General features: G+C 37.0%; 2 protein-coding genes across 5 annotated transcripts; one reads left to right on the top strand and one right to left on the bottom strand.

The window, feature by feature from the left end:
- Nucleotides 1-460: 460 nt before the first annotated feature.
- On the bottom strand, nucleotides 461-1,499 carry LOC107763119 (thylakoid lumenal 19 kDa protein, chloroplastic-like). Its single transcript, XM_016581557.2, has one exon. The coding sequence runs from the start codon at nucleotides 1,349-1,351 to the stop codon at nucleotides 611-613; it is 741 nt and encodes a 246-aa protein (XP_016437043.1). The 5' UTR covers nucleotides 1,352-1,499; the 3' UTR covers nucleotides 461-610.
- A 2,474-nt stretch (nucleotides 1,500-3,973) lies between these two features.
- LOC107763121 (E3 ubiquitin-protein ligase makorin) lies at nucleotides 3,974-18,355 on the top strand. 4 transcript variants are annotated; one of them, XM_075238902.1, is made up of 9 exons: nucleotides 3,983-4,184; nucleotides 6,055-6,142; nucleotides 6,230-7,005; nucleotides 13,901-13,970; nucleotides 15,028-15,134; nucleotides 16,672-16,760; nucleotides 16,882-16,947; nucleotides 17,256-17,319; nucleotides 18,113-18,355. In XM_075238902.1, the coding sequence occupies exons 1-5, from the start codon at nucleotides 4,174-4,176 to the stop codon at nucleotides 15,064-15,066; spliced, it is 984 nt and encodes a 327-aa protein (XP_075095003.1). In that variant the 5' UTR covers nucleotides 3,983-4,173; the 3' UTR covers nucleotides 15,067-15,134; nucleotides 16,672-16,760; nucleotides 16,882-16,947; nucleotides 17,256-17,319; nucleotides 18,113-18,355. The 4 variants fall into 4 exon arrangements, with proteins under 4 accessions (XP_016437048.1, XP_075095003.1, XP_016437044.1 ...); XM_016581558.2 differs by lacking the exon at nucleotides 15,028-15,134; XM_016581561.2 differs by lacking the exons at nucleotides 16,672-16,760; nucleotides 16,882-16,947; nucleotides 17,256-17,319; nucleotides 18,113-18,355 and adding an exon at nucleotides 16,379-16,469.
- Nucleotides 18,356-26,266: the final 7,911 nt, after the last annotated feature.

The raw sequence follows: 26,266 nt of genomic DNA, 5'->3' as shown, positions 1-26,266 counted from the left end.
AACTGGGGAGTTGGTTGCAGCATTTGCAGCCAACTTTGGTTACAAAGCAATGGTGCTGCTATTCACATGGAAATTGATTCGTGCAGTCGAAATGGATATCTCAGAGTTGGTATTGAGGCTTACCAATTAACTGGATATCAGACAAAATTACTACTTTATGGAATTTAATCTCTCTGGTGGAAGAGATTAAATTACTTCTTGAGAACTTTGAAGAAGTGCAAATCTCTCATTGCTGCAGTGAAGCTAATCATATGGCTAACTGGGGAGCTAAGATGGCACAACCTAGATGTAGTGATATTCACTCATTACCGGAAGCTGCAAAGGAACATATCAGATTGGAGAAGATGGAAATACCTAATTCCAAAATCAGGCAAGTCAAAGTTCTTTTTGCATAGGTGAATTATGTATACAAGATGTACAGATGTAACTTTTTGTAAGTTCATTGTAACATTGATGCGGCTTTATTGAAAGAAAAGAAACCAATTTGTATATCAATGGAAATCTCTTCATTGGTTTTATCCAGTTATTACATATTCCAAAACTCTTCCTCTATAGCCAAATGCCAAATGCAAATACATAGTGCAAATAAAAAAGACCAATCCTATATATATTACCGAACAGTTTTAAAAGACTGATGGATGTGCCTCAGGGTGTCTTGATCCTTCTTCCATTCTGGAGCTGGCGCATTGACAAAATGAGCATACAGCTTGTTCTTAGCACAAGTAACAGTTATCAAGCTATGTGCAGTAACTCCATCAATTTCATAGTCATAATACAATTGCCCATTTTCATCTTTCCTCTCTTCTGATGTAACACTATCAGCATTAGCAATGATGTCTTGCAAATTCACATCTGATAAAGCCAAGTTGTTCAAAACAGCATCTTTAGGTGCTAATTGCCTAAACCCTGCAAGATAAGTAAGGTACTCTTTCTCAGTCTTCTTCTTTGGGTTATAAAACTCACTGTCTGTACCATTTGTTCCCTTCTCAACTTTTGACACCAGCCGCTCTTTCCACCCATCTGGGACGTCGTAAATGTACTCGGCCGACGCTTTTTTGTCGGAGTTTCCACCGTAGCCGCCGTAGTTGGCGGCACTAGCTGCTGTGCCATAGTAAATCTTGTAGGTTGTGGGAGAGTCTGCTAGTGAAGGGGAAGTGGTTGTTAATATTGTGGTTGCTAATGCTGTGGCTGTTAGAGTGGTGGTTAATTTGATTAGAAGTGGTTTAGAGGGTGGTGAGAGGGTGGCGTGGGGTCTCGAAAAGGGTGGTGGAATTGGTGGTTTTGTGGTGGTAGTGGTGGTGGAGGAGGAGGAGGAAGAAAGGAAAGATGAGTGGTGGAGAATGGTTGCCATTGGAGTATTGGATTGTTTGCGAAATCTTTGGCTTGGGGTAGACTATTATTATATTATTGTGGGTTTGTCATAAGATATATCTTATCCACTTCGCGAGGGGATACTTGGTTAAACTGGCCAATTGTAGCCAATCATCATTTTTGCATTGTGCCCTGTCATATTTGCTTCTTTGTCATATTAATATATGTTTCTTTAAATTTAATTACAGGCAAAGTAAAAATAATATGTACTTGATCTTGGTATAGAAAAAGATATTCAGGAGGGGAACGGAATTTGAATTTATAGGTTTGGGATTCTACTCTTTTTAAATTATAAAGTTCTAACTTAATAATTTGTACAAGGTTGAGTCGAACACATAACTTACACACTAGCTTCGCCCTCGGTCCCATTGGAAGATTTCATAGTAGAATTTATTCGCCATATACTCTAATACGTTATCTTCTGGGATTGGCTTTATTATCATTTTCTCCAAATTTTAAAAAAAGTATTTTATAAAGTTTTTTTAGGTTACTTTAGCCCGACTTGATATAAGACCTGCTTGTGCCAAATAAATTTGAAGGATTTATTTCCACAATTAATATTATAGTCACGCTATGTTGTGTAATTGTGTTGATTAATTGAAATCATTCGTAATATGTTATTCACACATGAAAATAATTTAAAAATATGAGAGGAAATAAACATTTTAATAGTAAAACTTACCCTACCAAATGATTGGACATTCTTCATAAAGTTGGTTGTTGTCGTCCCTTATGAGTAATATATTTTCATCTCTCAAAAGTAGTAATCAACAAAAAGCAATTCCATATCATAATTCCTAGGATATTAATAAAAGTTAGACAATTATTCTTTTGCAACATTGTTCAAAGAAAATTTGACACTGGGTCATTAATGTTGTTATAGAATGATCGATTTTTGGTCTTTTTAGTTTTCAGTTTTCACCTTTTTCCTTTTCTTTTGTTTTACTGCATCGGTATTGGTGATTGGAGTATTCATATATTTGGTGCATACAGGATTACAGATTCAATAAAGCTATGTGATTGTATCCCATTAATTCCGCCACTACTCTTTCACTTTGATATTTCGAATACAATTTTTTTTTAACCTCTAAGTACTTCACAATAAAATTTTAAGGTAATAATATATCCACATTTTATTGTTATTAGGGAGTTTATTCATCTTACATTATTACGAGGAAAAAGAAATCTTAAATTATTATCACAATATTTGCAAAAAGAAAAAATTGCAAGATTTATCTTTTAGTTCACTATAACCCGATAAAGTTGGTGGCTTAATGTCAATATGCAACTAATTCATCACGAGATGTATGATTAATTTTCATCTAAGGATTGTAAGTATTGTTAATTTAATAATTTGAAGTTTATTAAACGATTCTTTGCACACAAGGCGACTAACGTTATTTATATTGTCTCCTGTCACATGTGAACATGTCAAGGGTTCATTTTCACCATTAACAAATTATTACATATTATCCACATCTTTTCAAATATAGCAATGAACACACCAATTGGCAATTGCAAAGAGAAAAAAGAGAGAGAAATAGACAAAGTTGGACACAAAAGCGTCATATCCTACTGTGTGTTTGGTATGAAGAAAAATATTTCCGAAAAATATTTTTCGATTTTTTCATATTTGATTGGTTTAAATATTTTGGAAAATATTTTCCTAGTGAACTTTTTTTCTCTAATTGGATGAAAATGTTTTCCATATCAAGAGAAGGAAAAATATTTTTCAAAACTCTTTTTAAACCTTTCCCACCAATCTACCCCACCCTACCCTACCTCACCCTACACCCTCGCCCACCCCCACTCCCCACCCCTACCCTAAATAAATATATTATTAATAGTACTTTTTTCTCATGTTATAGATAGATTTTTTTTTTTCATTTCAACAAATGAGTTTTTTTTTATGATATAAAAAAAAAATTATTTTAACAAAAAAGCACTTTCTTTTCATGATGTAGAAAAAGATTTTCTTTCACTTCAACAAAATAATGTAGTAAAAAGTATTTTCTTTCATTTCAACAAAAAAAGTAATTTCTTTTCATGATGTAGAAAAAGTATTTTTTTTATTTCAATAAAAAGAGAAATTTATTTTCATGTTGTAGAAAGAGTACTTTGTTTTTCAACCAAAAAAGAATATTTTATTTTTAGTTGTAGAGCACAATTTTCAACGTTATTTTTGTGTAAAAAAGTAAAGCAACACATTAGTTCCTTTGGATTTGTGTGAATTTTCAGAAGAATAATTACATTTTTGAAGAAAATAGAGCTCTGAAAACGTTGGGTATTTTTGGGGGAAGAAAGCAAGGAAAATGAGGACTTGGGGGAAGAGTGTGAGGAGAGAAGAATAAAAAAATATTTTATACTCTTTAACCAAACATTTAAAAATATTCACCAACCAAACAAAAGAAAATATGTGCTCACTATTTTTCATGAAAACATTTTACATGAAAAAATATTTTTCTTACGTACCAAACACATACTATCATTTTCACTTTTAACCAACTAAATATTCCAGATATTCCGAATCGCCCTCCCAAGCTTTCATTTTCTAACGTTGGGTCCACACCTCAAAAACTATAAAAACGGTAGGTCGAGAAGAGGGGGAAACTAGCCTCAGCAGTAAGCAGTGGGATCGAACCGCCAAAAGCAAAAACCCTAGCCCCACCTACGTTCCGCCTTAAACGAGCCGCCTTAAACGAGCCAGAGCGAGTGAGCGTAACGCTCAATTCTCGCTCTGGCTTTTCAATTATTTAACTTAGGAGTGTTAGGCTATCGACTTTCAGTCGATAGTTTGATGCCATGTCCAAAAGGTAAGGTTTCTATATATAAATTAGTTTGGTCTCGCCTTATCATTTTGCCCTTTTTTTCTTAGGATTTGAATGATCTTCATAGTTTTTTTTTCTTCTAATTCCATTTTGCAATCGTAATGCTTAGGTTTTGATTACGGTGATGTATATTCGTATGATTATATGTGTTTCAACATAAATTTTGTGGTGATGTTCATTGAATGTTTGTGTCATGTGATTGAATGGAAGATGTCAAGGTTGAGAAGTAATAGATTCCATCTTCTTCGTGACCAAATTTTCTGAATCCTTATGACAAATTGAAGGACCATCAAATAGTTGGAACTTGAAACAAAGAGGATAAGTTCTGGAAATAGTTGCGGGAACATCTTATTCATTGGTTTGTTGATTGGAAAACTTGTCAGGATAATCAGAGACGCATTAAAAGAGGTCACAACTCACAAGTTTGATTCAAGTCTAATGTAGTTACCAAAATAATCCGGCAAGAATTGACTTAAGTTACCATATCAAGTTTCTTGTCGTCAAAAGAATTAGGAATTGGTTGGTTAGTATTGTTAGAAGTCGAGTACAAATGCCTAGAGTCTGAATTGTGTTAAACCTCACCCAGAAAACGTCGTTAGTTATCGCCCTAGTGTTCCAATGGTAAGAAAACTCCAAGACTGCGGTGGGTGGCTTTGGAATGAGTAGTTGATCCTACATAACAAAAGAAACTCACAAAAGTATGGTCGGAAATAGATTCATGCGGCAACACATGAAGCACATGAAGATGAAGATCTAGGGAGTTGATCGGCGCGTGATGGTGCGTGCAAGCTTCAACTTTGGTGTGGGTATGTGAGTGCGTGCCAGGTTCAACTTTGGTGCGACTTCTTAGATTTTACTGGCACTATGTTCCTCTTCTTGTGGAGTTGTTGGTTTATGGGCAACACTCACGTAAGACAAAGAAACTTTAGGTGCAGATTGTGGACAACTACGTGGCACAATTTTCTCTTCTTTGAAACATCCAACTACATGAACAGGAAGTAATTCTTATAATGTAGAGATACCATGTTGAACTATGTGAGCCACCTCATCTGAAATTTTAAGTTAGAGTCTGGGAGAGGATACATATTTTTATTTGTTCTAATTAGGTCTGTGTGACATGTCCTCTTTTGTGCCAACGTAATTCTTTTTTTCTTGGACCATGTGCGCCAAAATATTTCTCATATATATGGATGGTGGTGAGACCCGAGTGGAGGACCACTAGTTGTTCTGGTATCACGTGAAAAGTTCATAGAACTGGGAGAAAAGATCGAAAGAACGCATTAAGACAAATGGCTAATGTTTGGGCCCTTATATTCACACCTTTCAATGTATACTCATATTTTCTTATGTGGGTCACTTGTATTCACTCATATATAATATGTGTAAGTCTAATCTATCGCACAACCTATTTAATAGTCGTATTTACTTGAGATGTACTATAAAAAAGTTCCTGACTGATAAGATGCCACTAAGGAGCTTTCTGCCATCGGTTTGTGTCATGTGCTTTGAGGTGCTGTGCACTTGGAAGAAATAAATAATTTTTGCGTAGTTGAACTTAAAACATTAAACTAATTGCTTATTATATGGTGTCTACTACTTTTTTTTTGTTGATGGAGTATGTCTAGCAATGTTAAAAGGTAATATCTGAAGAGGTAAATTATCATCACTCTAGCATTTTCTGATCATTTGTCCTTTTACCATAACTATACAACTAAAGAATTTGATTGACAACTTTATGCCGAGAAAAGGAAAATATTGATTAGCAAAGTTTATTGTTAATTGAAATTTGTAAATGAATTTGTGGTCTCTTGAAGATGGCCATATGCACTTACTGACATGCTTATATATTTTCCAGGGTTCTTTGCAAGTTTTTTGTACATGGTGCATGTCTGAAAGGGGAGTACTGTGAGTTCTCACATGATTGGAAAGACCCTCCAAATAATGTAATGTTCTGGACATTCTATTTTTGGCGATCAAAGTTGCTTAGCCACTTTGGCATCTAATTGCTCTTACTTGGATTATTGTTGCAGGTATGCGCATACTACCAAAAAGGACTATGTGCCTATGGCAGCAGGTGTAGATACGAACATGTTGAAGTTTCTCAACAGCATTCACCTCCATCTTCGTCAGCTCCAGCTCAACATCTGCTCTCAAATCCGTCTCCCACCACCTTATCTTCTGGAATGCTAGCAGATGGTGCAGGACTTTCTGCTGAGTATTTAACTTCAGGCAGACCTTTTTACCCTCCCAACCAAGCTGCATGGAGTGAAAGTTCAGAGAATCATCATGTGGAAGAGATTGAAAACTTTGTTGAGTTGAAGAGAATTAATCCAGCTGATCAATCAATTTGCTCTCTTGCTGCTGCTGGTAATTGTCCACGGGGAGAAAAATGTCCATATATTCATGGAGATTTATGTCCAATCTGTGCGAAGCATTGCTTGCATCCTTTTAGGCCTCAAGAAAGAGAGGAGCATATGAAAACATGTGAGAAGAGGCAAAAGCACCTTGATTTATTGAAGCATAGTCAAGAAATAGAGTGTTGTGTGTGTCTTGAACGTGTACTCTCCAAGACAACTGCAACACAGCGGAAGTTTGGGATCCTTTCTGAGTGTGATCATCCATTTTGTATATCGTGTATCAGGAACTGGCGCAGTGGTTCTCCTTCCTCTGGGATTGATATCAACTCTACATTTAGGACCTGTCCCGTATGCCGGAAGCTTTCATATTTTGTCATTCCAAGTGTCATTTGGTACTCCACAAAAGAAGAAAAGCAAGATATCCTTGACAGCTACAAAACCAAACTCAGGTTCATCTCTCTCTCCCCTTTTTCGTTTTGTGTTCTTTGTTTTTTCCTTTGGATTTCTGTGAACCTGACTGGATTTTAGAACTATTAGCATGGATGTAACTTGTCTCGAAGTGCAACTGTGAGAAAGCACGGGAGAAAATATATTATTGATATGTTAACTATAATACAAGTACCCCTATTTATAACAATACACAATACTTACACTACTCCTATTCCATGTAGGATTATGCTTATTTACACAACAACTAACTAACTAACACTCCCCTCAAGCCGATGCATACAAATCATATGTACCGAGCTTGTTACATATATAACCAATACGAGGACCAATGAGGGACTTGATGAGAATATCTGCAAGCTGATCATTCGACTTCACAAACTTTGTAGCAATCTCTCCTGAGAGTATCTTTTCTCTGAAAAAATGACAGTCAATCCGAATGTGTTTAGTTCTCTCATGGAACATCGGATTTGATGCAATATGAAGGGCAGCTTTATCGCACACAAGTTCCATCTGGATGATTTCACCAAATTTCAAATTCTTGAGCAATTGTTTGATCCAGACTAGCTCACATGTTGCCATAGCCATTGCTCGATATTCTGCTTCTACACTAGACCGAGTAACTACATTCTGTTTCTTGCTCTTCCAAGACACCAAATTGCATCCTACTAAAACACAATATCCAGACGTAGAACGTTTATCAAAAGGTGATCCTGCTCAATCAGCATCTGAGTATCCAACGATCTGCTCATGACCTCGATCCTCAAATAATAACCCTTTGCTTGTAGCCGATTTTATATACGGAAGAATGTGGACAACTGCATCCCAATGACTATTACAAGGAGAATCCATAAACTGACTTACAACACTCACAGGAAAAGAAATGTCGGGTCTAGTCACTGTGAGATAATATAATTTACCAACCAGCCGCTTATATCTTGCAGGATCGCTAAGCGGCTCTCCCTGTCCTGGTAGAAGTTTAGAATTCAGATCCATCGAAGGGTCAACAGGTCTGCAACCTACCATTCTTGTCTCCTCAAGAATGTCTAAAGCATATTTTCTTTGTGAAATAACAATACATGAGCTAGACTGAGCAACCTAGAAAGTACTTTAATCTGCCTAGATTCTCAGTTTGGAAGTGCTGGAAGAGATGCTGCTTCAGATTGGTAATACCATCCTGATCATTGCCAGTAATAACAATATCGTCAACATAGACCACCAGATAAATACAGAGACTTGAAGTAGAATGCTGATAAAACATAGAGTGATCAGCTTCATTACGAGTCATGCCAAACTCCTAGATAACTGTACTAAATTTACCAAACGAGGCTTTAGCAGATTGCTTTAGACCATAAAGTGACCGGCGCAAGCGACATACAAGGCCACGAGACTCCCCCGGAGCAACAAAACTAGGTGGTTGCTCCATATAAACTTCATCCTCAAGGTCACCGTGAAGATGTCCAGCTGATAGAGAGGTCAATGACGAACAACAGCCATGGATAGAAAAAGGCGGACTGATGCTATTTTAGCCACGAGAGAGAAAGTATCACTCTAATCGAGCCCAAATATCTGAGTATATTCTTTGACAACAAGACGGGCCTTAAGTCGATCAACCTGGCTATCCGAACCAACTTTGGCTGCATTAACCCAACGACAACCAACGGTATACCTGAAGGAAGAGGAACAAGCTCCCAAGTATCACTCGTATGTAAAGCAGACATCTCGCCAATCATAGCCTGTCGCCATCCTGGATGAGACAATGCTTCACATGTAGACTTACAGCTTGTTTGGATGGTTGTTATCTATCGTTTTATAATGTATTGTGTTGTATTGTATTGTATTGTATCGTTTTATAAATACAATATTTGGATAGATTGTATTGTTTGCAGTTGTTAAATAACATTTTGCTTCATGCAAATTCTAACAAAATTAGCAATTCTAGGTTGGAGTCGGATGCGACAAAAGTTCTGGGAAAAAAGGGACGAAGACAAAGTAGGTTGTAGGTGGGAGATTTGGAGTTAAAATTAAAAAAAAAAGGTAAACGGTAAAATAGAATTATGGAGTAATAAGTTAGGGCATACTTGGAAAGAAAAATAGGAAACAATCCCACCACACCAAATCGGTTGTTTCAAAAAAGGGACCTTTCATTGTTCCGGAACAATGAATTTAATAATACAATACAACCAATTTTAATGAAACAATCAAAACAAGCATTGTTTTGAGATAACAATACAATACGATACATTGAGTAACAACCATCCAAACAAGCTGTTAGGGATGGAAACAAAGGACAAAGAAGATATAAAAGCATAATGGGGGATGACAGACGATGATAATTTAAACCGACATAATGGGAATTAGGATTAAGTGTGGTTAGTATACCTTTTCCGAAGTGCAATCAGTGTACTAAGAAGAGACAAGTCCGGAGTAGGAGTAGTGTCAGGTGCAGGACGAGAATCAGCTGGGCCTGATGCTGGCGCGGACGACGACGATAAGTCCAGAGTGGTGTTTCCGTGGCTGAGGATCAAGGAGGAGCAACATTAGACTCCTCAACGGTTGGTATGGGTAAGACTTCTGTGGGTGAAGGTGGAGGGGAGAAGCTATAGTAAACTCCTCAAAGCTCGGTATAGGTAAGACCTCAGATATATCATGGTGGTCAGAAGAGGTAAAGAAATGTTTAGACTCAAAAAATCTGACGTCAGCTGACATAAGGTACCTACGAAGAATAGGTGAATAACTACGATATCTCTTCTGAACACGAGAATAACCAAGAAAGACACGCTTGAGAGCAGGAGGAGCTAACTTATCTTTCCCGGGGCTAAGTTATGAACAAAACATGTGCTCCCAAAAACACGAGGGGGAAGGGAGTATAAGGGTGGCCGGGGAAACAATACTGAATACAGAATCTGATCCTGGATGTGAGATGAAGGCATCCGATTAATCAAATAACAAGCTGTGAGAACTGCATCGCCCCAAAAACGCAACGGAACACGAGATTCAATGAGAAGTGTGCGACCAGTCTCAATAAGGTGCCTATTGTTTCTCTCTGCAACCCCATTTTGCTGAGGGGTATAAGGACAAGATGTCTGATGAATAATTTCTTGAGAAGTCATAAACTGCTGAAATTGAGAGGTTAAATATTCTAAGGCATTATCACTGCGAAAAGTGCGAATAGAAACACCAAATTGATTTTTGATTTCAGCACAAAAATTCTGGAATATTGAAAATAATTCAGAATGATCTTTCATTAAGAAAAACCAAGTACATCTTGAATAATCATCAATAAAACTAACAAAATAACGAAATCCCAAGGTTGAACTGACTCTACTAGGACCCATATATCAAAATGAAGTAAAGAGAAAACAGACTCTGCATGACTCTCAACACTACACGGAAAGGAGGCTCGGGTATGTTTCCCAAGCTGACACGACTCATAATCTAATGTAGACAAACTAGATAAACTAGACACCATCTTCTAAAGCTTGGATAAACTTGGATGTCCTAAACGTCTGTGAATTAGGTATGGAGGATTTGTAACTAGATATGCTGTGGAAGGATTGAGTAAGTTAAGGTAGTAAAGGCCTTCTGATTCACGCCTTGTGCCAATCGTGTGTCCTATATTGCGGTCCTGTATAATAAAAGAATCATCAATAAAATATATACAACAATGGAGGGCACGAGTCAAACGACTAACAGATGCAAGACTAAAAGGACAACCACGGACATAAAGAACGGAATCTAGAGTGACAGAAGGTAAGGGATTAGCTTGTCCAACTCCTTTTACTTTAGTTTGACACCCATTGACTAAAGTAACAGTGGGAAGAGACTGTGAATATACAATATTCGACAAAAGTGATTTATTATTAAAGATATGATCAGAAGCGCCCGAGTCCATCACCCATGGTCCAAGAGTATTAGATTGGGAAACACAAGCAAAAGAATTACCAGCAACAGAAGTATCAGTCTGAGCAACCGAGGCTACTTGTGGAGATGTCTGCTTACTTGCTCGATATTGAAGGAACTCATTATATTCTCCTTCAGATAAAGAAAATCCTTAGTTACCTGTAGTCTCGGTTTGAGCAATATAAGCATTTTGGGTGGATGACCATGTAAGGAATATCACACTTCATGAGTGTGCCCAAGTTTGTGACAATAAGAACATTTGGATCTAGATCTTCCAAAACGACCTCTTCCTCGTCTATTCTTCATAGTTTGAGATGCCCAATTGTCCACTGTCTGGGATGCGAGAACAGAGGAGTCAAGTATGTGATGAGATCACTGCGTGACTTGGTGCTGCAGCAAGGCGAAGTAATCAAGAGAATAATTCATCAATTATGGGGACAGTCGAACTAGCCAAAATCTGGTCGCGTACTGAATCATGATCATTAGGAAGTCCAGTGAGGGTAAGAACTAGAAACATCTTCTGTCGCTGCATTTGTTGCTTTTCAGCACTAGTAGAAACTGACATCAACTTTTCAAATTCCTCCATGACTGCCTGTACTTGTCCCAAGTAAGTAGACATATTTAATTCCTGTTACTTTAAATTTGTCATCCGCGATATCACATCATAGAAACGAGATATGTCATTAATGTATAAAGTGCGAGCCTTTTCCCAAACCAAATAACATGTCTGGAATGGACGAAACAATGGCATCAACTTGGAATCAATAGATCGCCACAGAATACTATATAACTGAGCATCGATCTTAACCCAAAGTGCTATGGCATTTTCACCTCCTTCGCTAGACTTTTTGATTAGATGATCTTGAACACCTTAACCTTTACACCACAACTAGACAGACGAAGCCCAAACTAGAACTTCCTATTAAAGGTTCCAAGGTAATCCTAACACTAGAACTTCCAGAACCCGTGTTTTTAGGCCCAAAAACATCAAATCCCAAAGATATCGTTGGATTGAAGAGAGGTCTAGCAAATTATTACCAAATAAGAGAAAGAATCAACTGTAATCCACTGAAACAGACGAAGGAAACACTGTAGTCACTGGAAATTTTACTGTAGCTGCCGGAAAAATCAGTGTAGTCGCTGGAAAAAACTCAAAGTGGTCGTAATCAAACGAAAACAGTAAGGGTGGGTTCGGAATTAGTAGACGACCCAACTGTTCTGAAGAAACTTTTTCAAAAAAAGGCCGGAAGTGGTCGTACCCGGCGGCGCATGAGCTCACACGCTCGCCGGAACCCTAGTTTCTGATTGTGCGTGAGAAGGCTACTGCCGGAGATGTTCACTTGGGTTTGGTCGCCGGACGATGACGGATTTTGTGGTAGTGTTGGATTTTGCACAACACTGACGGAGAGCGAGATGACGCAAGACAACTTTGAAAAGTCGCCGGAAAATTGAGGCACAGTGACTTCTGGCTCTGTATTCTAGTTCCTGGATGTGTCTCCACCACGACTCTGATACCATGTGAGAAAGCACGGGAGAAAATATATTATTGATATGTTAACTATTATACAAGTACTCCTCTTTATAACTATGCACAATACCTACACTACTCCTATTCTATGTAGGACTATACTTATTTACACAACAATTAACTAACTAACAGCAACAAACATGGAAAGTTCCTAAAATATTTTATGTGGTTTTTTTAAATTGCAGTTGTAACACATTCATTAACATATTAGGCACTACTTTCAATCACGTCAGAGGAACTTTGTTAAGAGAATCTGTTGCATATGATCACAACTCACAAGTGTGCCCATTAGGGAATGATAAGTTGGGTAATCTATTTGATGATAATGCCTTCAGGTACCTGGTACTTGTGCTTTTGGGAGGTAACAAGCAACCCGTGGAATTAGTAGAGGTACGCGTGTGCTGGCCTGGATACCATGGTTATTTAAAATAATGATAATACCTATAACACTTCGGTTCGGTGATAAGAGTACTTTTTCAAACCCTGCCACGGACCAATAGTTTGGTATTTAAGTTGAGAAGGGTAGCAGGGTGGCCCATTATCCGTGGAGATTTGAACTGTGTGCCTGTTGGCCCTCGGAGAATTCTCAGTTTTCCAAAAAAAGAAAGATTCTTTTCATGACAACAATTATGTTCATTTAGTGGTAGTGAGATCTGAAAAGTCAGCTTATGGTGTTGTAGGAGTTTTCTAATTTCCAAGTAGTAGTCATTGTTATGAGCCCAATGGGACTCTTAAATATATTTTGGAAGAAAGGAAGAAAGAGGAAGGATAGTAGGCCATTTAGAAGACAAAAAAAAGAGGAGAGGAGTGATAAATCTTTTTTGAATTGATTATGAGTAGGAAAAACGGAATGTGTGTCATTTGGGTCTAATCAAGTATTTGTTCTTTTTGGCATTACAAAAGGACCTTTGCACCAGCTTTTTGTTGGAATAAACGAAACTAAACATTTTGTTTATGACCTTCTTTCTCTCTATCTCAGTTTCTCTTGCTAAAAATCAACTGAGTAGAAAAAACTAACTCACCCCTATCCTCTTGTCACCTTCATCTGCCTTTCTGTCAATCCAAAAGCTTCGTTAGGCTTTGAAATGACGTGGTTTTATTTGTTTCAACTTCGAACTTACCAAATGTAGAGTCCCATATGTTTTTTGATTTATTTGGCGAGTGCTGCTACTCTTCCAAAGATGGACCTTCTTGACAATACTCATTATTCTATGATAAATTTATTCTGTGCATTCAATCTAATTTTGATGAATTTCTGTATAATGAAAATAAATCTGTTACCTTGATGTCTAAGCTCTCAGAAAATACAGCACATGAACTTTCTGAGTAAACTTTTAATTCTGGGTGGTGTCTCTTTATGTTGCTGAAACTTGTGCATCTATAAAATGCTTCCCCTTCCCCCTTGTTCCTAGGGAAAGCGTCTTTTTCTCTCTGATGTATTCTTCGTTTTCCAATTTTGAGCTCAGGTCTATTGACTGCAAGCACTTTGACTTTGGCAATGGGACTTGCCCATTTGGAGCTAGTTGTTTCTACAAGGTACTAATGTTATGATGTCTGTCTCTGTCTTCAGAATTTGATGCCAACAGTGGTTTGTTGCCTTTCCTGTAAACATAGCATATTTTTTTTCCAAACAATGGTAGGTTCTTTCTGTTAAGTTACAGAAATGGATTCTAGATGTATTGACATCTCAAACCATAACACTTGAGGACTTTTAATTCTAAAAGATGGATGTACCGGTTACGTTTGCTTGGATTTGATAGCTCGAGTAGTCAAAAGCGCAAAAAGCACTGAAATTTGTTGAGGCTTTAAGCACAAATCCTCATTAAAGCGTGGGCATTAGCAAGAATACCGTCAATGAAAAAAAATAAAATATAGAAATGTATTGCAAGGAAATCTATAAGCACAAAAAATAATTATTTGGACGAAAGACAGTAAAAACTATAATTAAGCTTTATATGCAATTAAAATCATGTCCATCAAGTTAAAAGACCATATTAGATTTCTGTTTTAGATGAAGAGATGTAATTTTAGGCTTTTAGTGGCTTGTTTTCTTATGCTAAATTTCTAATTTCTTATACTTGATCACTAAAAGTTAGTCATGACGTTTTTTAACAACTAATGTACCGTTTTATCAAATATATTTATTGTCTATTATTGTGCTATTGGTGAAGAGATGGCACTCCTTAGAACCTTGATGCCTACACTGAAGCGCCATACTAGGCGAGGCAAGCGCACAGCCTGAGCTTCACTGAGCTTTAAGGATTAAGCTAAGCTAGCTTTTAACAATATTGCTGATAGCCCACTTGAAGTACACAAATGATGTTTGGATGACTTGAGTCCGCATTAATGATAAATCCGTCAAGGAAAGATTAAGAGAATATATTTGCAGCGAAGTGAAGTGCCACTTTAAGTACACGAATGGGGCTAAACTTGGAGGGAATATATTTTCGTTTGGTTCTATTTATTCTGAAACTCAAATTATCTATAGTGTTTCTCTATTAATCAAGTTTCTGTTTGACTTTCACTTATCTTGTCAATGACATAACCATGAAACCTCATCCTGTGAACTGTTGGTTGGCTCATCCATTGTCAGAATAAACAAGTAAAGGCTCAAGGGAGATCCAGATTATGAATGCACGGCTGGCGAAACTCTCTCTGTTCCTTCTCGTTGTTCTTACACTTATGGCCACTGCATTATGGGTATCTTTTAGGACATTTTATATATTTGATATGAATTTCTTTCTTCTCTAGCATTAATTGAAGGAATTTTCGTAGCACTCCATATCTGGAAAAAATGATTATTTTGCAGAGATCCTTTTTCCTCTCTTTGTAGATTTCCATAAGCTTTATTACTTCGTTGTAGATGATTCAGATCACTCTTAATACTTTACCTTGTCAAAAATGAATACAAAGTCAATAGTTTAATCACTCTTTCCAAAAGGTTCATCACTCGATTCGTAAATTGAACCCTACAATTAGAATATCTCTTTTGTTCTTATATATCAGAAACAATGTACTCTCTCTCTCTCTCTCTCTCTCTCTCTTTAATTTTTCCCCCGTCTCTACCGGTTTAACCTCTTTCCACACCTTATTAGTACGTTGAATAGCTTGGTTAGGTTTACTACAACCTCTCTAAGGTACTTCCAAACATTTATAGACAACCATCCTAATGATAGGTTTTTTCTGCTCTCATATTTTTAATGATGTATGAGGTATGATAACAAATGAGGAGGTTCTAGCCTTGGATGGCTGGATCTGGTGCAATTTTTCCAGGTATTTGAATTTCACAGTGGGGAAAAAATGGTCGTCCACAAATTGGTTTGGAAAATGTCTTCCTTAGTAGAATTGGTTGGCGTCATTGAAAAAATTAACCAATAAACCCAAAGAAGAGAAATACTATGGTGTTTGACTACGGCAGATCTATGCTAATAGAAGAGATTGCTCGTCGATTTCCAATGCCTTCTCACCTCTAGCGCTGTGCATTAGTTCCATAACCTCATGCTTATACCTGCGTTACCATGAAATATACATTTATTACTCTTCCAACTCGTCACTTTAATTCATCTAATATGCACGATCGTAATTACACTTCCTATTGGTGAAGGTTGTGCTTATTGTCTTGGGTCTCATCAATAATATATCCTTCCCAGGACATTCTAATGATAACTAGTTGTAAGTTTGACAATTGTTTTTAGTTTCAGTTGAAATATTGAATGACACTGAAGTAGAATTTTAGTTTTGGAAGAGCATGCGTTTCAAACGTGATCCAACTTAGCGTAGATTGAAATGTATGTGCTAATGATATAGGGATGACTCCCGTTTAGTACGGTGCTGTCACCCTATTTCACTGGAATTCATATGTTTGCTTGTTCATTTGGTTTTTGGTTTCTTTAATGAATGAGGAGGGTGTCTGAGTTTGGTGACAGATTTACTTGATGTCACAGGGGACTGTTCTCTTCCATAATGGATGTTTCCGATAAAACTTTACATATTTCTTTGCATGCTAACACACCCATGGGTGGGTGGCTTGGTAATGTAATTTCTAAATACCACTAAGTGGTAAAACTTTACATATTTCTTACAGAACCATTCATCAAGTTAGCAGTATTTCTTTGTTTCTGATCATCTTTTTTCCGCTTTTCTTGTCTCTGTTATTGTTGTGGTTCACAGCCTTTGATATATTTGTATCGCAATGCATGCCTGATTGCTTTATGGATATTATGGTCCACTATTGCAGCATCAATACCGTGATGGCCGTCTGGAGGAAGTGATACTGCGTCATCTTGGTTCTGAAGATGGAAGCACAGTGGTTGCTAAAAATATTAGGTTACACCTATCATCCAAACTTTTTCTTCATTGTGTTGTGATGACAATTTTGAAGGGTGTTTTCTATTTCCTTTGGTCCGTAACTGACTGATTTGATCTTACATATCACTGTTACTTTCAGGCTTTCAGACTTCCTTAGCAATTTGAGAATAAGGTGAACAGTGGCAATGCTTATAGTAATTTCAGGGTAAGTTCTGCATTTTTTGTTTTTTTCTGTTGGTTGCATTTTTTTTCGTGTAGAAGGATTTCAAAGGGTTTGTTTGTAATGTAATGGGAAAAAAAGAAGAAAGACTTTCCTTTCAAATTAATGTTTCACATAGTTATTGACTGGTTATTCTATAGTCATGCATTTATGGTTTTCTTTTATCGTTCCAATTTAAAACTCTTCTAGTATCTTTTCATAGCCTTTGCTGATAACCTTAATGGTCAACCATTTATTTGATGTATTTGTGACAAAAAGTGTGCTTTTCACTCTGAGCATTCTTCTGACTGCAGGGTTGAAGTTCGAAACAGCTTGTATTTCTTCTAAGTGGCAACAAAATTTATTGCATTTTGTGAGGTAAGCCATTATCACTTTCCCTGGTCATATCGAGTCTTAACTAGCTACTAGCGGAGTGAAATGGGTTGTGGATGTCTGACTTTAGCATGTCCTAGATTCTTCCAGACGAGATACTTCTCCCTAAGAAACTCTCCATCTAGGACTAGCATCGGACCTTCCAAGAAAACAGTGCCAGTTAGCTCATCTTGGCTAGGCCTGGACAATAGCCGAGTCGAGCCCCTTTTTAGACGAGATGCTTTTCCCAGAGAAGCTCTCTAGCTAGCATTCGTCCTTCAAAGAAAACACTGCAATTTAGCTGATTTTGTCTAGGCCTGGGCACTGGCTCGGCTTGACTTATTTGAAAAGGAATTGAAGAAAGTTCAAATTTTATGTTCCCAATTTTGTCTTGAGTGAGCTGGATTCACTTGTCATGTCATTACTTAGGGAAGATGGATGTAATTTCACGATATTGCTCCACTTCTTGCATCTTATTTTGCTGCCCGCTACTTCTTGCATCATTAGGAGATTTATATATGAATTGATCCTTGGAAGTTAGAATTGATGACTCTACCCTGTTAATTCTGAAAAACGAGAAAAGGGAGTATATGGTTTTCTTGCTGTTAAACAGATTTATCCGAATCGTAGGTGATGAATAAATGAATAAATTAGAAAAACATTCTTCTTTTGCCATTGATGGTGGGTGAAGAATCAAGTAGCTATATTATGGAAGTCGCCATTTTATTTGCTTTATTTATGTACTTATCATTTTCAGGCATCTTTTGTTTTAATTATAATTTTCTTTTGGCTGTTTCAGTGCAAATTCCCCTGGTGATATACGTTGGAGTTGAGATGCAGACACGACATTCCAGGCAGGGGACATGGATATACATATTGAACCATAAAATGAAATACCCCAAATAAAAACAATAACAAAAGATAACCAAAAAAAAGGAGACATAAAGTGAATATGGATTGTATTCCTTACAGATTAACCAAGTCTACTGCAATGTGTATGATAATAACTATAAATAAAAGCAAAGACATGTTTTTGGCGGTCCCCAGTGTTTTTTCTTACGGAAAAAGGTCTAAAATGTCCCCTTACTATATGAAATAGGACAGGTTAGCCCTCCGTTAGAAGTTAAGTCTCTATTCTGCCCTTTCCGTCAACAAATGGGCTCGTATATGCACTCCATTACTAACGGTGGGAGACTCATAAAGCCACATGAAATATATGTGAGGGTAAGTTAGACCTGGTTTGAATTGTACAAGGGCATATATGAGTCAGTTATAATAGTTATTTCTCAAATACTTCACAACTGCATATCAGTTTACTTAGACACTTATTTGACAACACAAAATTAATTATCACAGCAAATAAATTAAGTCATAGACACAAACATTCAAATGAATGGCAATGATTTCATTAAATCTTAGTAGTTCAAAGGGGTCGAATCATAACAAAAGACAATGTCGGAATATTCTAGTAGCTCAAAGGGGTCGAATAGGAGGTGTCGTTGCGGACTTGTTGCCAATTATTTCATGGCATGGACTCCTTTAAATGTTGGGAGAAGGTTTTTCAAGTGCCAGAAGCATGAGGTAAGCAAATGTTTTGATGGGTTCTTTTAATTGTTTCGATTTGCTTGTAAATTTATTTTATTTATTTTTGGTTTTTAGGATGAAAAATATTCCTATTGGGAATGGCAAGATGAAGAGCTTCCTCCTAGAGTTTCAAATCTCATATGCAGTTCAAATCTCATATGCTCTCCAAAGGAAAGTTTGATCTTGATAATGTTATGATGCTCGTCGATCATGGAGGAATAGAAGCTTTAGAATTGGAAAGAAATGTTCTAATGAAGTAAGTGACCAATTTAGAGTACTCAGTTGTGCTTGATGCTAAATTTTGGAAGAAGATGTAGATTTTCATGTGTGTGATATTGGGATGTTTTGTTATGTTCTTTGGATCCGTGGGAAATGATATGTAATGTTAGTGTTATTGTGGCTTAATTGTTGTCTTTTATTATGTAATGAAGCATTATGTTTTTGTACAAGGATTTAATGAAGTCATTGCCGTTCATTTGTTGTGTCTATGACTGAGTTTATTTGTTATAATAAATAGCTTGGTGTTGTCAAATGGGTGTCTAAGTAAACTGATATGGAATTATGAAGTGTTTGAGAAATGACTATTATAACTGACTCATATATATCCTTGTACAATTCGAACTAGGTCTAACTTGCCCTCACAAATATTCCACGTGGCTTTATGAGTCTTCCGTTAGTGATGGAGGGCATATACGAGCCCATTTGTTGACGTCAAGGGCAGAATAGAGACCAACTTTTAACGAAGGGCTAGCATGTCCTATTTCATATAATAAATGGACATTTTAGGCCCTTTTCCGTTTTTCTTATCATTCTTTTTCCTGTCCTCGTTACTTGTCGCCGCAATAGACACCAAAATGTATCACAACGCCTCCTCAAATCTCTAGTCCATTTCTCCTGATTTTGTCATTTAGGAGCTATTGCAGAGAGACATGAGTGGCAGGAAGCTCTGGGTAAATCTACTTATATGGGATGGGAGAGGAGAAGAAATTTATTCGTGTTTGCACCGATCAATGCATGCAAGACATGCATTTCTTATACATAGATACATGTTTGATCATTTACTTTAATTTGAAATTTTTAAGCTTAAATTTTTTGGATTGAGGTCGGTGAGGTACATATTTATCGAGGCGGTGGTGGTGTCTTTATCAAATTGAGAAGATTAATAGTTTGTTTGGCCAAGTTTCTTTTTGACTAAAAATTCTTTTTCAAAATACTTCTCGAAATGTTGCTATTGGGGAAAAATAAAGTACACGTAGACAGATTTTACGTGAGTAATGTATCTTGGAGAACGAATTTCGAGAATATCACTTCAGAATATCATGAGAACCTACTACTTGAGTCCGGAACCAAAGTGTTGCTTTTTTGGATTCAAAGCACAAAATAGGTGAAAAATAACTGATGACCAATTTATATATAACTCATGTGTTCAATGCGCTATACCTTAACGACACGTTTGTCCGTTAAGGTATAACGCATGTGTTGTATGCGCTATATGTAAACTTTACTGGCCCACCAATAATTGATTTGAACTTTACTGACTCATAAATAATTGAGGGTATAACGCATGCATAATACGCGCTACATATATAGCGCGTATTATGCATGCGCTATACCCTCAATTATTGTACCCCCAGACTGATTTTTTGCTTATTTAAGGAGTTTTAGAATTTCGGTAAAAATCCATTCAGGATCCTTCAGGTCTTCCAAAATATTTAATTGCTTAACTTATTTTACATTTTGTCATAATGTCCGAAGAGCGAAAAATTAGGATTGCATTATATTGGGGGGTGGGGGTGGGGGTGGGGGTGAGGTTGTGGTGAAGAATAACTTAGTACGCTATAGTTATTCTCCACAGTGTATTATTAAGTTGCCACTTACAATGGAGTACGGTAGATTGGTTTCGTTGTTATGTAAAAAAAAATGAGTGTGAGGAAACATTCGGTTAATATTAAAGTAACCAGAAGATATCCGAATTCTGTTACTCCGCAAGGGGTTGCTTGTGATGCTGAGTTTAACATCGAACACGATGAAACTCTGACAGATTTTTTGAGAAATCCGGATGAAAATCGGGAACTTCTTGTGATAAAAATATTGGGAAAGTACGTCAAGGCTGAAGACGTTCGCAATATTGAGGTTTCGCAAAATAGGGATATGAATTTTACAAGTTATGAACCAACGGACAGATATGAATTTTACAAGTTATGAACCAACTGACAGTTGGAATATGCCTAGTTTTGGTGTGTTGGATCATGGTGGTCCATATGGGAGTCATCAATAACAAGATAATGTGCATCATGGGATATCAACAGATTATGATTTGTAAGTTAAGTGATAAAGTTTATATGTAATGTTTGGATGAATTTGAGAAACTCATTATTTTATTTGTTGTGCAGTGAAAATGAGCAACTTGAAGATACTGTCCTTACTCAACTGCCCGAAAACGATATATTTAATCGGGATCTGGCAGATGCACATAGTCAGGAAGATGATAGTGATTATGACAACAATGCTGATGAGTTTGGAGATGACACACCCTTCCCTGATGAGGGTGATAATGATGAGTATGAGAATGATAAACGTGATTTCACGAGGGAGCATGATGCCACCAATGAGCATGCTCCATATATGCAGACTCCACCTCCCGTTAGACCCAGAGTGTACAAGTCTCATGTGTCGTTTCATTCAAGGGAGATTCCCTACCTTGATCAGTTGCACAGTATGCCGGATATGGATGCCCTCATAAGGGATCTTGACGACATTCGGATAGCAATGTGGGATGAATCTAGCTAGACTAATAGTGTTGTCAAAGAATATGTTTTTTGCTGATAAAGCGCGTCTAAACAGGGCAGTGCGAATGTACAACATAAAAGAGTGTTGTGAGATCGTGGTTCATGAGTTATCTTCGGAAGTATACAAGGTTATTTGTCGTAGATGGTTTCAAGGTTGTACATGGATGTTGTATGCGAGAAAGTTGAAAATAAATATGTGGATTGTGGGGAAATACATTTGCACCCACACTTGTGATATGAACACATTCAATGGGAATCATTTTAACTTGAATGTTGACTTGATTTCTCTTGTCTTGATTCCACACATTGAATCGTCTATAAGGTACAAGATTAAAGAGTGTATAACATCTTTCCACCAGGTATATGGATGTACTATTACCAAAAGAAAGGCATTTCTCGTGCATAAACGTTCTTTTGAGATTGTTTATGGTAACTGGGATAAGTCCTTTGCCGCTCTACCCAGGTACATGGCTGCATTGCAGTACTTTAACCTCGGCACTGTTGTTGAATGGAAGCTTGAGTGGAGTCCGGGAATACAAAAATTCATATTTAGATATTTGTTCTAGGCATTTAAATCAGCCATTGATGGTTTTGTGCATTGTCGGCCAGTAATATATATAGACAACACTCATGTCTATGGAAAGTATGATATTAAGTTGTTGATCGCCGTTGCAGTAGATGCTAATGGAAGCATATTTCCCCTCGCATTTGCTATTTGTGCCAATGAAAGCCAATAGACTTGGACATTATTTCTGAACCACTTGAAGGAGCACATTGTCAGATAACGTTCAGGTATTTGTCTAATATCTGATCGGCATGGCGGTATTTTAAGTTTTGTACATAATTTGCGTGCATGGCATGAACCGTATGCCTACCACCGTTACTGTGTTAGGCCCTTGAAGGCCAATTTCTAGAGGGCTCATCCAAACAAGAACTTACATGATTTAATGTGGATGGATGCAACAAATCACCAAGAGTGTAAATTCAGGAGGTGTATGGAATTGATTAGGCAGGAAGACCTAGAAGCCTGTCGTTGCTTGATGCGACATGAGCTTGACAAGTGGACTTTGCATAAGAACGGTGGTAGAAGATGGGGAATTTTGACTACAAATGTTGGAGAGGTTTATTGAAAGATCCAGAGGTGCATCGTCATTGATGGAAAAGGGTGTTGAATTTATGCCACAACCAATGAAACTATTTGAGAAATATAGGAAGCGAGCACAGTGACATACATTTTTGTAGTATTGCAGCGAGCGAAATATTTTTGAAGTTCACACTGGTCTGCATCAAAATTATAGGAATAATACACACACCGTCAATGAATCCAAAAGATTATGCTCGTGTGGAAAATAGTCAATCTATCACTTGCCATGCTCACATGCCATGAAGTGCTTTCAACATACAGGTTTTGCGGCAACGAGGTACGTTGATAAAGAATATAGTGTTGTTGCATACGTAAACACCTATAGTGGACAGTTGCAGCTAGTGGGTGCTGAGCATTATTGGCCTTCGGAACCATTTAAAATGGTGTGTAACAAGGATTATGTGCGTCAATGGCAAGTGCAAAAAAGAACGCGAATACGGAACTAAATGGATGTTGGTGATACCGTTTATGCGCGTAAATGTGGCATATATTCCCAAACAAGACACGATCACCGTAAATGTCCTTCAGCTGGTTTGGGAAGCGGTGGTAATTCAACTATTTACTTTATTCCTGATTTGACCGAACTACGTGGGTCTGATTCTTACCGGATGTGAGATACGTAGGCAAACCTCATCGGTATTTTCAAAAAATAAAAAATTCAAAAATATTTTCCCTTTCCTTAATTCCTTCTTAGAATTCTTTCCTTAGAAAATTCAAAAAAACAAATCAAATCAAAATATTTTCTTTCTTCTTTAGAAGTTTTTCTTTCGAACATTCCAAAAAAAATATAAAACAATATATAAAAAATCAAAATCCAAAAATATTTTCTTTATTCTTAAAGAATTTTCTTTTCAAAAATTCCCAAAAAAAAAATCAAAATTCAAAAATATGTTTCTTGTTAGGAGCTTTTGTGGTCTATTTTGTATATAAAATTTTTTTTTTAAAAAAATAAAGTAAAAAGAGTTAGTTTATTTATTTTATTCCTAATCTTCCCCTAAACTACGTCATGATCTGATTCATGCGGCGTCATGATACGTAGGCAATCCTCATCATATTCGATCATAGCCATAAATAAATTGAGTGAAAAAATAAACCAAAAATATTGAGTGAAAAAGAAAGAAAAGAGTGACAAAAAATAACAGAGAAAAACAAAGAGCGAAAAATAACAAAAAGAGAAAGAAAAAGAAATCAAGACATGAAAAAAAAAGATCCTCCCGAGATGGAATCAGTTCACCCCTGTTGGTGAATCATACTCGAGCTTGTTCCAAAAGCTAGTCAGGCTAGGTCTATTGCAGTCAGTAGCCCCGAACTGGCCAAACCTCTAAGTCCCCCTCGCACCGGGCTAATGCTAGATGTGAATACCACTCTGGAGCAGTGGGACATGATACAGAAGACTGTTGGATTCTTAAGAGAGCAGTGGAAGACCTCATCGAGGTCAAGGCAATAGTGCTTAGGGATGAAGAGACCCCTAATATGATGAACAATCCTCTGCCTACTCACACCAATGGGCTAGTAGTTGGAATGATCTGTGAAGATGAGGAATTTGATCCGGCACTGAAGGCCATTGCAGCCATTGCCGAGACATAAGAAAAGCCAAAAAATGGTCGCCAAGCCTGAAAGTCCCCCATCAGACGAGAGTCTCGGTAGACAGTCTTGCTATCCTTTCCGTGTTCGAATTATCTCAGGGTGTGATTCGGATATTTTACTTTATTGTCTTACTTTCCAATGTAAACCCTTCTATCTTTAAAATTCAAAATTAAAAAAATCAAAAAAATAAAATAAAAATCAAATAAAATTAATATTCCGTTGTCCAGGAATCTCTTTTCTTAATCTCGTCACTTTTCTTATTCTCTTTTCAGTTATGTTAGTAAAGATTTTAATGACATGGCATGCTTGCGGACTTCATGCCCAGATCCTAAAATGTTGTCAGACTTTGAAATAATGATTCAAGAGTCAGAATGCGATGAAGATTAGTTTAAGGAAATAAAATAAAGAATCGGAACAACTAAGGGAAAATTGTATCCATATTAGAAAGGTCCATACATTGTAACGAGAGTACTGCCAAAAGAGAGCGTTGCACCTGGAAAATATCGAAGGAAATATCCCCGAAATAACTGTCAACGCAAGTGTAGTCAAAAGGTACTATGCTTCATCCTCTATATAACATTAATGTTCTCTGGTTGGGATGAAGAAGGCTTTCTTTCTCACTATCCAAATATTCAACCCTTTGCAAATCCTTTGAGCCAGATCTTTTTTTTTATTACCCTCTTTGGAACCTCGAAGTTATTATTGAAAAAACATTTGAATGAAAAATGAAAAAAAATGAAAAAAAGGAAAAAATAAGGAAAAGAAAAATAAAGAGAAAGAGGAAGAAAAAGAAAACAAAACAAAATTCCAAACAAGTTCATGTTCATTGAACTACGTTTGACTTGATTCCGAAATGATACATATTCAGCCTCTCTCTAGGGTTCAGTCACACCAGAATAAAAATTCACATTCCAAAAAAAAAAAATGAAACTCGGCAAATTTTACAATTGGTTCAACGATGGTTTCGCCTGAAAGGTTCCAAAGTTGTAATTCAATCCAAATCCTTTTTACCCAAATCCTTTTCAAGTCCTTCCGATCAATCAACGAGAATGTTCAAGAATTGGAGGATACAGTTACTTGGATCTGATACAACTAAATGAGAGAAAGAAAATAAGAGTCTTATTGGTGAAAACCCTCATGGGCACCGTAAGGCAATGGTGAGTAAAAAAACTAAAATGAGAGAGTCTTTTTAGTGAAAACTCGCAAGAAGCACTATAAGGCGATGGTGAGAAGAGAGAAGTCAACTGGTGAAAACCCACAAAGGACGCCACTGATCAAAAAGGGGATCCTCACGGCCATTGGCATCGACACAGTCCTGGGCAAGGTTTCTCGATTTCAAGGCAAAGGTTGTGATGAATTTCTTAGAGTCAGACGGTTTACACAGATTAGTCATCCAGTCCAAAGGCATGTCATGTTCATTGAAGTTTGCATGTACTCTAGATAAGTCCTTCTTTCCTTTCCCCAAAAGGGATACCTCTTGTCTAAATTTATTATCCATTCCATTGAATGTTGTTCTTTGAATCCCTTTCGGTCTAACTCTGTTCCAAAACTAAGGCGAATAAGGGATGGCAAGACTGATTTACAAGGCTTTTGTTTGATACAAGCTAATATTCAAGAGACACCCAGCCTCAGCAGGGGCATCAAGTCAACCCCGACTGGCCATGGTGGTTGATGCTTTGAAATCAAAAACTCTCAAAAGGAGGAAATCGAATTGAAAGTGCCTACAAAGGCAAAATGAAGTTGAAAAGGTTAAGTCACAAGTGGCTAACCTTTTTTGCAAAGTTTGAAAAGCCAAAGATTCCCCAATGCTCTAAAATTGAGAGTTTTTGAAGAAAGAAGTCGAAAGTGA

Source organism: Nicotiana tabacum, chromosome 19 (genome assembly GCF_000715075.1).
Source record: "Nicotiana tabacum cultivar K326 chromosome 19, ASM71507v2, whole genome shotgun sequence".
In the NCBI taxonomy this organism is placed as follows: domain Eukaryota; kingdom Viridiplantae; phylum Streptophyta; class Magnoliopsida; order Solanales; family Solanaceae; genus Nicotiana; species Nicotiana tabacum.
The sequence above is the reverse complement of the archived record's forward strand: the minus strand, read 5'-3'. Positions and strand labels throughout refer to the sequence as shown.